The sequence below is a fragment of the Columba livia genome, chromosome Z (genome assembly GCF_036013475.1).
Source record: "Columba livia isolate bColLiv1 breed racing homer chromosome Z, bColLiv1.pat.W.v2, whole genome shotgun sequence".
NCBI classification, from domain to species: Eukaryota; Metazoa; Chordata; class Aves; order Columbiformes; family Columbidae; genus Columba; species Columba livia.
The window spans coordinates 56,317,099-56,330,512 of record NC_088642.1 but is presented as its reverse complement, the minus strand read 5'-3'; the positions used below and the strand labels follow the sequence as shown (position 1 = coordinate 56,330,512).

Sequence of the window (13,414 nt, the reverse complement as noted above, 5' to 3'; positions counted from 1 at the left end):
AGAAATAAAAAGGGAAAAAAAAAAGAGTAGGGAACACATATTCAAGGATAACAATGAAAATCAATGTTTTAAAGAAAAAATAAAAACATGCAGTTCAAAGTATATTTTTCAAGAAGAATCAAGATTTCAAAACACATTATACACCCCTTAGCACACCACTGCTGTGCATGGACACAGTGAAGAAAAAAAAATACCTTATTTGTTTCAACTTGGAAAACATATGGCTGAAGAGGGATAAAACAGGTCTGTAAAACCAGTGGAGGCATGGGCGTGGGTGAACAGGCACTGACAGTCTGCTGTCCCTTTCAAATCAAATATTAAGAGGTTTTACATCAGAGGAATAGGCCAATTGAAAACAAAAGGACATGGTGCTTGACACAGAACACAAGTAAGCAGACCATCTCCTGCCACAAAATGCTGTGGATGGCAGAAGGATGCTGGAAAAATGCACGGAAAAGGAATTCACTAGGATTTGCTGAAAACTCAGAACCCTCACCTTTTTTCCTATCATGTAAAAGGCTAAAGGAACTGCTGAATTTGCCAGGAAAAGGAGATATATTTTTACTTTCCAGTGAACAGAACTACATGCTTCATACTGTACTTTCCGAAGTGTAACTGCAATATCTAGACATACATGTTTACATCCATATTCAGTAAAACACCTTAATTACTAGCATAACCACGTTACCCTTCTTAGAGTATTACATATACTGGTAATGTCTGATGTAAGCCAGAATGAAGATTTATTGTGTTTATTGGAACAGCTAGTTTCAAAAAAGGCTTGTTATTCCGCCAAGACCCATGAGGACTGCCACAGATGAATGCTTTCAAAAGGCCTCCTCTCTGAAAGCATACTGCTTCTTCAAGAGGTTTCAGTCATTTTGCATGAGTGATTAGTATTATTGTTCCACCTGAGGTTTCCCTTGATGGTTTGGCACTTCAACAAGCCAATGAAGAGATTTTTAAAGAAAGAGAAGCTGACTGTGGTGCAACAAGAACCAGCAGATACACACAGACACTAGTCAAACTTACTTTTGCCCTTTAAAGTTATAATATGACAGTTGCTTTACAACCGTCATGTTGTAAGCATGTTGTAAACATGATGCCATGTTTAAAACTTGGCATCAAATATTCTAATGGACAGGTTTGCCCCCAAAACAAAGCCTCATTTGACTTCACGGCTACTAGAGACAGGGGATTTCACTCTAATTTCTGCATCAAACTCAAGTCTTGAGCTAGCCAAAAGCACTTCTTTGAGATAGCTATGAAAAATGTTTCCATCTAATAACTCAAAGCCTCTCAGGGCTGGTCATCCATGGACTCTCCCCCCCATGACTGAATAACGCTGACCCATCTGTTCACAGGAATGTAGCCAAGAATTACCTAAGGACATCATCCTCAGTTGAAAGTTTCATCTGATCTTTGATACAAAGATATACACACTCAATTTTTAGATGCAGCAGGTCATAATTTGCCGACTATGTTCTATCTTTCCATTTACTTTCCTGTATCCTTTATTAAAATCACACTAAAAATCTGCTATTTCTTGTTCAAAAACCTACAAAATTATGCTTGACTCGAAACCATAAATATTTTTATGTTCTGCTTTACGTTCAAAGAGCCAACTTGTCCAACGATTCTTTCAACTGTTGTGCGCAACGTACAATAATCACAGCTCTACACTGCTGTATATAGCTGGAGATAGTGTGTTTTACAATTACTTCAATAAGAAAAAATAGAGAGTGATAATGTAAGTTTTTTTGTTGGGGGGGCATAGTTCATCCTATGTTTTTCAAAACAAACCCAACTGTTCTTATGTTCACCTGTTTTCCTTGTAAAACCAGTAAATGAATATAGAAAAAAATACACAGTGTTTTCAGTTCAAGCAAAGCAACATTGCACAGTATGTGATATACCAAAAGCAAACTGAGGCAGAAGTGTGAAAACAGTAAACACTGTTAAATTGCTTAAAGGTAGAGTATTATACTGAAGAAAAGTTAATTGGCATAGAAGTTCCTTTCCAGTCTTTCAAGACATTGGCAGCATATATAAAACATTGCACTAGTGGAGTTTTTAAACAGACAATTCTTATTTCTTATAAATACTCACTGCAAAAACCAACAGACATCACTTTACACTATTGCACTAGTCAACCACAGATTTCTACACAGGTGAAGGCAATAGCAAACCACACACTTGACACTGAGGGTGAGTCAGTATTTTGGGTTTTAATTTTTTTAAAATCAGTTTCACATTAGACTAATTTTGTAACTCAGTGTTGCGAGCACTCTGTTTAAATATGGTTTCTGATGTACGGTTTTGTTCAGTCGTCCTAAATACCTACTGCTGGAGGCCTGGTTGGTTATTTGGTGAGATAGCTTATGCAAGCTGCTGTATGGTGACCTGCCTGCAGCAGAGAGGAAGGCAAAGTCTCTAACAAGCAAGCGTTGGCACTAGTACACACCAGTGCTAGCTCACCAACTCAGGGCACTACAGACACAGTCTTCTCTGGCACTGTTACAGCAAGAGAATCTGTTCTCACACGGGGAGCATGCACGCCTGAGAGTTTCTGCATCAAGCAGTTCAGGCACAAGCAGCTATCACAGAAAAGTAAATCCTCCACAGAATGAGGCTGCATCAGCTCAGTTTCAGATTTTGTATGAAATGGTTTCAAGTTTCTTGTTCTCTGTCAGCTTGTTCTCTGTGGGCTCAGTTTCCCCCCCAGCCAGTATCGGAGCAGCAGGAACTCTATCGTAGGCATGTTCAGCATATGAGTGGAGCAGCAACCGCTAGAAAGACTTAGAGCTGTCAACTTCAGCTGCACTAGAGCTCTCACTGCCAATCTTAATTATAATACCACCAGCGAAACGGCACTCACTGAAGAAGTGGTTGGCGAAGGAAACGATGCTCCAGGAGCAACACTCCGAAGCCAGGTAGGCGGGCAGGGCCGGGCAGGCTGTACTGCCTCTCCTGGCTCCGCACCAGGAACCCTTCAACACGGTGCTGGGGACACCAGTGACAAGAAGCACCGTGCTCCCCCTGACACGGGACAGGCCACACGCCAGCGTAAAGCATTTAAAAAACGTTTCCTGAGCTTACAGTTATCTTTCACTCTGCAGCATCACCGTACGTGACACCGTGGCCTCCTCACGGTGCCTGGGCACGTTTGGGTTGGGTTTGGTTTGCTTTCTCGCGAAATAACGCCCCCCCCCCAGCAGCAACACTACGCACACAGGGCCGTGAAAATCTGCCGCTCGTCCCCAGCCCTGCCGCACACAGGCAGTGCCGGCTGAAACTTCACACGAGCCGCTGCCTGCACCGGCAGGAGCGTCCAACCCGGCAGCAGAGCCCGCCGGGACGCGGTGCCGGCCGGGCGGCGGCAGCCCCGCACTCACCCAGCAGCAGCAGCTTCAGCTCCCGGCGGGCGTCCCGCTTGTCCCGGCGCAGCTGCCGCTCGATCTCCGCGCTGATGCGCTGCGACTCCTTTTCCTCGGCGGAGAGGCAGCAGCCGGCCATGGCCCCCGTGCCCCGCCGCGGCAAGGGACTGTCGCCTCTCCTGCTGCCGCCGGAGGGGCCGCGGGGCCGGGGCGGGCAGGTGCCGCCTCCTCCCGCCGGTTGATGATTGCAGGAGCAGCCGGGCCGCCGCTCGGCGGGGCGGGAACGATGCTCCTCCCGCAGCGCTGGGAGCTTGGGGGGCCGTGGGGGACACCGCGCAGGCTGCGGCGCCCCGGGGCGCTGAGGAGGGCGGGAGGGGAGAGGACACGGTTATTTAAAATAAAAACCCTCATACACATACAAAAGCCCCAAGAGTATCTAAAAAAAAAACAAAACCAAACAAAAATAAAAATAAAAACACACACCTACAAAACCAGCACATACCCAAAGTTAGGAAGGGGGTGTTTGCCTGGGGGAGTGGTCTGCCTGCGGGGTGTCATCCCGCGGTCGCCCCGTTTGCACCTTCGAGGCCGCCGAAGGGCAGAGGGGTGACCTCAAACATCAGTATTGTCGAATGCCGTATCTATTCTTTTCCCACCTAACACCCCTGCCTCCCAACAAGGATGGAAACTGGGAAAGGGAGGGGGACATGCTTGCCTTTGGTGTCGGCTGCTTTTCCTTCCCTAGTTTTTTTGGACTTAGCTGTATGTCACCTATTTTAACCTAGCATTAGTAAGGAAGACAAGCTTGGAAAATCTTCCCCAGCTACATCATACCTGCATTAGTAAAACCATCATCTTTCAGAGCAGCTACAAAGCATGAACCTGGTGCCCTGTCGATGCCCTAGGAGCCTGCAAAGTCTCATGTAAGGCAACAGTTGCTTCACTTCTGCCTCCTACAAGAACTTCAAGGTCTGCGGTAACACAGGTACATCGCAAGTAGGGGCAAAAGATGTGTACTATTCCTTTATATAGGAAACACTGACTTAATACAGAACAATTATCACTGCCTCCTTTGAGGACATGGAACTGAAGCAAGCTGCTTGTCTACTGAATGCCAAAGAGACATGTATTCACTTGTGCTAAAATTACAAATATTAATCTATGCTGAGGAGGGGCGAGGTGGAAACTCCTTCAGACTAGAGATCCCAGGCCTTCAGGACTTTTTTTCAGTTCAGTCCCTTCTGTTCTCTGGATGGAATTGGCTCCATAGCTGTTTTAGGACACACCTGCTAATGTAACATTGCATCATACTCCATGTCCCAAGGTTTGAGACTCTCTTGCAAGTTTGCAAACACTGGAGAATATAATATTTATGACCTTCTAACTCTAATGAAGGTCTGCAAAATCAGGACATGATTTTTAAATCTTGTATCAAGGTTATTTCAGGTGTAAAAAGCATTTTTCCTGTTTGGTTGGCGCTTGGAAGGGGAAAGAACTATTTGTGGCACAGGGGCTAGATCCTCAGGTTTATAACAACAGCTTGGCTTTGCTTTCTCTGTGTATGTGTTCAAAGGTTCCTTAGAGTTTGATTCTTTACTTTGTCATCCTCCTGTCATTTTTTTCTCTACTGGTTTATTCTAAAGAAAACAATCATCGTAATGATACTTGAGCTTTCGAACTTGCAGAGATTTAAATGCATTTAATAACAAGCAATAAGCTTTTGACTCAAAGGTTATGCAACAGCGATAGGTGAAAACACTAGAAAATATAAAGATATGCAAATATTTAAACAAACATAAGTGATTGGTTTGTTGGCTTCTTCCCCACAAGTATTTGCATCTATTTATATAGTGAATGTAAAATATTTTTTAAAATCAAAGCTTAGTATTTCTAGGTCCATGGAAAACAATTGTGTTCACCTTTGCCAATTAAAATACATGAGTAAGTAATTATAAAGCAGTTGCTTCATAATTTGAAAGATGAATATTTTTGTACTTCTTAGCGCTAGCAACTTTTTATAATACCTTCCTGGCATAAGTGTATTCCGGTTCGGCGTCACGGGCAGCCCCCCTCCCTGCCTGCTTTGTCTCCCCAGGTGCCCCTCCGTAATAGGTTTGAGGCCCTGGATCTTGAAGAAGAGGTAGGTGAGGAGGCGGTGCCAAGCCTGCCTACAAGATCACATAGGAAGAGGCGATTGACTTCACAACTTAAGACTGCCTCTGATAAGAAAGAAAGAAGGGTGATTGTAATAGGAAATTCCCTTCTGAAAGGAACAGAGGGCCCAATATGCAGGGTTGACCCTCATCTTAGGGAAGTTTGTAGTCTACTTGAAGCCCGGATCAAGGATATCGCTAGAGAGCTCCCCAAACTGGTGTACCCCACAGACTACTACCTGCTGCTGGTCTTCCAGACAGATGGGGAGGAAGCTGCTTCCCGTAGTCTGAGGGGAATGAAGAACGATTTCAAGGTCTTGGGAAGGATGGTGAAAGACTCAGGGCCTCAAGTGATCTTCTCTTCACTCCTTCCATCTTCAAGTGACGATGTGGGATGGAATAGGAAAATTCAGTCTCTTAATGGTTGGCTCCAAGACTGGTGCTACAGGCAGGACTTTGGATTTTTTGATAATGGTTGGTTTTATAAGACACCAGTCTGGACAGTGTAACGCGGGAAAGGTTTATCTCACAGGGGCAGTGTGACCTCACCTAGGCGTTCCTGCTCCAGCAGGGGGATTGGACTAGATGATCTTTTGAGGTCCCTTCCAATCCCAAACATACTGTGATACTGTGATACTGTGATAAGAAAAAAATGCAGGCAGGTTTTAAAGGAGTCAGGATCCTCTGGGTTTGGTGATCCTGGAGTTTCATACAAATGTGTCTATTTTCTGAATAATGTTATTCATTGCTAGAGCAAGTAAATATTTGCCTTGTCTAATAGCATTTGAGGACCAGTACATAGAGTTTGAGATAAGTGTCAGAATCAGGTTTTTTTTGTGAACTACAGAAAGGTGTACACAGCAGTACAATTCCCACTAAGCCGACAACTTTGAAATTTCACATCATACCCTTGTTCCCACATGAGGTTTGGTTCTCCAAGGGATAAGAGTCAAAGTCCAAATTTATTCTTACTATATATCTCTTACCTTTATTAGCATTATTCAAAAGCAAAAATAAGTTTCTACAAAAGAGCTTTCAGGATTGCACTACATGAGTTTTTCCTCCGTGGCTCCACCAAAGTACCTCGGTGTAGGAGGATACCAATTCTACCATCCATGCTGCTTTAACAACAAAATCATCATAATGCAGCAGCCGAAGGAAGGGAGGGGAAAAGCAAAGCTACACAAATTCCCATCTCTTAAGGGTGGCATGGTTAGGCTTCTAGATGAGAGGGGTGTTTTGTGCCATAGCACAGACAAGTTCTTGCACTGCTTATGATTTGATTATCCTGTAGATGAGTAATAGAACTGGCTATCAGTATTTTCTGCTGAGCTCTTGAGGGCATTGTTTATCCAAAATGCTGCTACATCTCTCTTGGTGCAGATGAAAAGAAATACAACCACCGGGAATACCTGGCAGCCACTTTTGTCTGTAGCAGCCTCTAGATCAGGGGCGTCCAACTCAGTCCTAAATTACAGTCCTAAAATTACATTCGGCCCTTTGACGGCAACCGCGAGGCTGATGTGGCCCCCGGTGAAAATGAGTCGGACACCCTTGCTCTAGGTTTTATTAAGAGTTACATTCCAAGAGGCTGTGCAGAACATTAAGTCTTGGTGGTACTTTCTAAATCAGTTAATAGCACCCAGCACATATCCCTTCAACTCTGTTGGCTGATCCACCATTAGCCAGACATATCCACTCCCACAGATACAGGCTTCTATGAACACTTAACAGTTTTGAGAGGGCTACTAAAAACCGAGGGGTGTGTAAAAAGTTGGTGTCAATACAGTTGTTTTTGAGAGCAGGTGAGATTTCAGAAGTAGGATTCAGTTCTGAGCTGGTTACGATATAAATAACCATCAGTGGTGAAAATTCTGCCCTCATGTAAACAAAGCGTATGTTTTGCTAAGGGTAGGTTTGAGATTTTAAAATATCTGGTGTTATTTAAAAATGCTTAGAACTCTAACATCTGATTGTCTGACATGCCCATGTTGCTGAAAAGTAGTGGAAAAAGCTGTGCTCATGTGCAGCTGGGAAAAGTCTTAAATCACTCTGTTTTCTTAAGTGGGGTAGAAGTTATGTTTGGCCTCATGGAGGACTGTCTGAAGTAATTTTCAGTGAACACCTTGTAACAAAATAATGAAACACCTGCAGATACCTCCCTCTTTCTTCTGCTTGCACGTTGTTATTCTTTGGTAGCAAAGCTGTGCAAAACCATATACTGCTGCTTCCTGCTGATCAGGTTTTCACTGTTATGCTTCCTTAGAGGTGAACATCATCCACAAATCAGGAGGGTACCAACTCAAAACACCAAGAAACGGTGCTCTGTAACAACTGGGCAGACAGTGGATATTGTGGTTTTGGGTAGAGGTGAGTAGCTGGAGAACAGCTAAAGCAGGAGGAACTTTTTGGATGTTTCATAACCTCATATTTTATTAGGTGCTTTACATGGAAGTATTTGGTTGAATAAAAAAGGTACCGAGTGTAGGAGTGGGACAGATCATGCTTTAGTAAAAACACAAGCAAAAATGTATCAATGTAGGTTCAATGACGGAAGTAACTTCAGTTTTGCTGTTTTTAAAATCGTAGTTTTTTTCAGTGGTTCTCAATGGCTTCTGGGGTATTGTTCACATGGAGAAAGAACTTCAAGGCAGAATGTCTGATACCAGTACTATTTCAGTTTTACTCCTGAATTACATACACATTTCTTAATTATTTCAAGGTATATATGGTCTTATCTACTACGGCTGAGAGAAGTGATAGGAGAGCATTGAAAATTCTGCAGTCACTCACTCAAGAAGCACTGAAAAAAATGAGGATTATTTTTTTTTTCCTGGTCCTCCATAGAACATGGTCATTTTAACCTGTGAAAAATGGGTACAGGATTTTTATTTGGTAGCAGTTTATATCCACTTTTCTTAGGAGTAAACAGCTATGTAAGATACAGAGATTCAAAGACAAACAGACCCCAAATGTTATGCATATTTCAAAATCGGGATATTAAAATAAACTCAGTTTTGCACTAACAATCATGTGTGGCTTTCTCTTTGGGCTGGGTGGTTTAGTTTCTATTTGTTTTGTTATTTTACACAGTGATAAAGTTTCACTCCAGCTGACTTGTTTATTTTCTTTGGCACTCTGTGTACTTTGTGCATGTCATTGCCCAGTAACTCACACTAGCTGCGCTCCTTAAAAGGAACAGACCCAGAGGAACTTTCTTACTGGCCCAAACAAATCTGACAGGTTTAATGACCCCAAATACTGGTGCAGTGGAAAATATCCTAGATTCAACCACCTTCCCAGTACACATTATTAAATATACTCTTACCTTTCCACAGAAATGCCTGGATTAAAGGATACCAATTAAAGTAGCGCTTAGGAAGTGAAGGATTGATTGGATAAAAAAATCACAAACCAGTCTAATTCTAAAAACGCAAAACTGGTCCTTGCAGTGGGAATACTTTGAAAACAACCAGCTGCAGCAGCTGAAGTTTCTTTCTAACAGATGAGTGAGACTTATCATAGCCAAATTTTGCAAATTTAATTGCATGGTAGGCTAATCTCACCTTTGCAATGTGAAGTTATTGACTATACTAGCACCGCAAACAAACAAAAAATGACGTGAGTAAAATAAAACTGCTAGTGTACCTTGTGTCATGAGAGAAATAAAAAAGACATGTAAAAATATGGTTAAATGCGGAAGCAAAGGAATTTTCAGATTATTGTTCTCATAAGTGAAAGGATAAGAGAAAGACTCCTCTCTTAAATCCAAAAGGTTTGGCCACAGAGGAAAATTCTCCTGGGGAACTCCACATGTGTGTGCTGCTGTTAAGATTTACTAATACGGTGTTTTGTAAAGGCTTATGGTGTACAGGAATAATGCACACTTACCTGTAAGTCTGAGATCTTGTCGCGTGAATAAAGGTATCCCGTATTTTTCATATTAAACCCACTAATTAGAATTAATGTTACATAAATGTTTCAGTATCTATGGAGGAATTAAACCTACCATCTCTTCCTGTTACAGCAATGATTCCCAACAGCAGTCTTCAAATTCTGTCACATTCAAGTATTTTACAGTGCTTATACAAACACATTAAATAAATGCAGGTTCAAAGAGGGACTTAGAAATATATTGGATTAAAAAATGTTTTGGAAAAAAACACAGATTTCTATTGCTGGCAAATACAATAAGGTTTTCCAATTTTATTTTATGTTATTTTTTAATTGCATAGTCTAAACTTCATTAAAATAAATGCATTACCTCCCACAAAAGCCTGCTTGGATGGGCTGGTTTTACTCCCTGTGCTCCACCACCCCTATCTGCAAGGCAAGAGTGCGGGGAATCCATTTCCACTGGATGACACCAGCAGAGCTGGAACAGAAAGCCTGATCATATCCCTTCTCATCCTGTTCTTCAGTTTATCATAAAGCATCTAGAAACATTCAGGCAAATGTTTTGAAAATTTATCAGGGTGTTTACTTGTGCTGACTAATGGCAGCATTTAATTAATTAAACTACGGCTGATAGTAGCATAATGGTGGCACTGTTCCAGTCTTCTGGTATTTCTCTTGGAGTTCATGATCTATTAAAATTCCACATCAAACAGAACGAGACCGCCTCAGAATTTTTGGCTGCAAGCTATCTGGGCCTGTTTTAATTCCTTCTCAGTATTATTCACAATTATCCCTAGTTGCTAATGGATTGGAAAGTATTTAATCACACTCATGTGACAGCACCTCACTATGTTCCCTTCAGACATATACCAGATATCACTATCTGGTGTGCCTGCTTCATAAATTCTTCATCCTCATGTTTTACCCTTTGTTAAAACCAAGTAGTATCTATAGCATTGTTAATATATTCTAATGTACTTTAAAATATCTGCCTTTTCAGTGTCACCTTATCCTTAAGAGCTGTTGGTATTTAAATTTCCTTCTAATATTTTCTGTACTCCCTAGCTTTGAGTTCCTGTGGTTAATAAATACCTTTTCAACTTTTTCTCTATGTTGCACTTCCACTCCCTTCCCTTTGCTACTGAGTCAAGATGAACTTTTAGCCAAATCTGTCCTGTTACTGAATCTTTTCTTTTTCTTGTTCTAATAAATTTCTTAAAAGCTGTGTTTTTTCTTTGCAATACTTGGTGCTTATTTTTATCCCATATGTCACTCATCTTTTTTCCTAGATTACGTAAATTGGCACTTGTGAAGCATCAGGTATATAACTTACTTCCAGGAATTCTCCTTTCTTGCCTGTAGTAAATGCAGGGAACTGGGGCTGTTTAGCCTGGAGAAAAGGAGGCTGAGGGGAGACCTGATCGCTGTCTACAACTACCTGAAAGGAGGTTGTAGCATGGGGGGTGTTGGTCTTTTCCCAAGTAACACATGATAGGACAAGGCCGATCATGATAGGGCTCAAGTTGCACCAAGGGAGGTTTAAATTGGGTATTAGGAAAAACTTCTTCACAGAAGGGGTTGTCAGACATTGTAACAGGCTACCCAGGGAAGTGGTGGAGTCACCATCCCTGGAGGTGTTTGAAAGACACATAGTTGAGGTTCTCAGAGACATAGTTTAGTGGTGGACTTGGCGGTGTTAGGTTAATGGTTGGACACAATGATCTTAAAGGTCTTTTCCAACCTAAATGATTCTAGTGAGATTTTTCCTACAGGTTTCTTTGCAGTAACTGGCTTCTGGTCTGATAACTCATCTTCATTATAATTCAGTTCTTAAAAAGGCTACTTTAGACTGTATGCAGTGTTTTTAAAGTTCCTGCACATAATTTTTAGGAAAACAAAAAATTGGTTTCTTACAGGCTAGGTTCACATTCCCCTGAACACGATCTTCTAACACATTACTGCCAGGAGCTTTAGCAGTAATTAGTTGTATTCTTGTTTAATTCAATAATTTATAATATCCTTCCTCTCTCCCTTTCTAATTCTGCCAGCTTTGGTGTTTGTTATTGTTTTAGTTAATGCATTGGTTTAAGATCCCCAAAGCTTTGCATTATCAGGTGCTAAAGACAGAGAAAAGGTGTGTTCAACTATGAATACCAAGCAGCCTATTTGATGCACTCTTTTTAGAGCGGGGGTTGTAATCAGATGTATATACTCTGTTCCTGTAAACCCCTACATCACACATATGCCGAGCTACAAGTATCAATGTATGTAAGTTGTAAACCATGTTAAATGAAGAGCTCTGAAAGCTACTGTTAATATATAAAACTGGGTTTGTGATTAAGGGTAAGGAAGAGCATTTAAAAGAATCACATAGGGATAGCTGAAATAAATAGAGCCTGAATTGTTGAGAGACTGAATTTTTTGGCGAAATCTAAGCTGCAACTGGAGTCAAAGGAAATTCTGAGATTTTATACCACAGCAGGATTTAAATTCTATCCCAATAGTATCTTCAGAGACTCAGAAGGAACATTTTAGTAACACAAAAAAATAATGCCTATGCCCACTAAATAAAATCCCCATAAAATATTGGGAAAATAATTGAAATCCTGTCTTTAGCACAGGAGTTATGTGGAAATTAATAAGCATGAAAAATATCAAGATGAAAGGAAAAGCCCTGGAGCTTATAATATGGTTCAACAGTTGTAAACAGTTTTTTTTCCAAAAATGAATGCTGCCTTTTATGAATCTACAGCCATAAAAGACCATTGATGTATTTAAGATCAAACATTCAATATATGAAGTTCTGCGGACCAGGCAGTAGAAATAGAGCATAGAGTAGAAATTGCCTACCCATTTTAGTTATCACAAGACTGCAAAACATTAATAAAGACAGGTTTTGGATTTCTTCAGCTGAAACAAGTAAAGAAAACAAATAATCTGGGGAATTAGAAACAAAGTTTCTGAATTTTTGAAGTAAATATTAAAAAAGGATTAGACATGGTATGTGAAAGAAAGTTTGACTATTGACACTGATCATTTTGTACCATGGAAAACATTAGAGCTGCTGATAATGTCAGCAGCAATGCCAAGTCCTGTCTATGTTGGTTTATTTCGTGAGAAAAAAGGATAACTTACCTCAAGTTAAAAAAAATGTATTCAGCTGGGAGGGAAGTGGATTATCAAAAATGGCAGCCAAAGCTGGAAAAACATACATGCTATCTGACTGGTAAAGAAACAGAAATGCCAAATGATTCTAAGTTCCCTCCATAACAATTTGAAATAGCTAAATATTATGGCTAATAAGATCATAAATGAAATAAACATCAGTTGTATTTAAACTGTGTTCCCTCAAACATAAATCAGATTTAAACAACATCTAATTGTGACCAGCATAAGTATAATAAAACAATAGAATAATATGTACAACATTCTTGGCTATTCCCTCTTTTACCCTGATGACAAAAAAGCCGGTGTTACAAATTAGCGTTTTGTGTAGGAAGTGACTCAAAGAAGATCTGGCAGTTACCAGAATACTTCTTTGAGGTTCTCAGGCCAATTATGGACAGGTATTTTTTATAATCATGTATATATATTTATACGTATTGAGGGAAACAACTCTTTCTATGCATAAGAATTATACTAAGCCATGTTATAGACAAAGCATAATACCTTTAAAGAAATGCATAATCAAAATAAAATTAGGAGAACATGCTAGTGTCTTCTTAATGTCTTTGTGCCATTCAACTTGGGTGTCCCTCCCAGACAGAAGTTAAATATTTTCTATATTACAAAAAAAGCTGTTCATCAACATCAACTGCATACTTACCAAAAATAATCTCATGTCTAGCCATGAGAATGTGCTGCCTATTTTGCCTATGTCTCCTGCTAATAGCTCAAAGAGCTCATTAGACTTTATCAAGTTCACACTAATGAACTCCACAGTCCAGTTTGTAGGTCTGCTACCAAGAGTATGAATAACGCAGTTTG

At 40.7% G+C, this 13,414-nt stretch overlaps 1 protein-coding gene across 1 annotated transcript in view; it reads right to left on the bottom strand.

Annotated features, from left to right (window-relative positions):
• Nucleotides 1–3,631, bottom strand: part of LOC102093322 (guanine nucleotide-binding protein subunit alpha-14) — a 73,850-nt gene extending 70,219 nt beyond the window's left edge. The window contains exon 1 of the mRNA XM_065045940.1: nt 3,396–3,631. Coding sequence (XP_064902012.1) covers nt 3,396–3,516 — 121 coding nt within the window. The 5' untranslated portion in view covers nt 3,517–3,631. The remainder of the gene's footprint in view (nt 1–3,395) is intronic.
• Between the last annotated feature and the right edge of the window lie 9,783 nt (nt 3,632–13,414).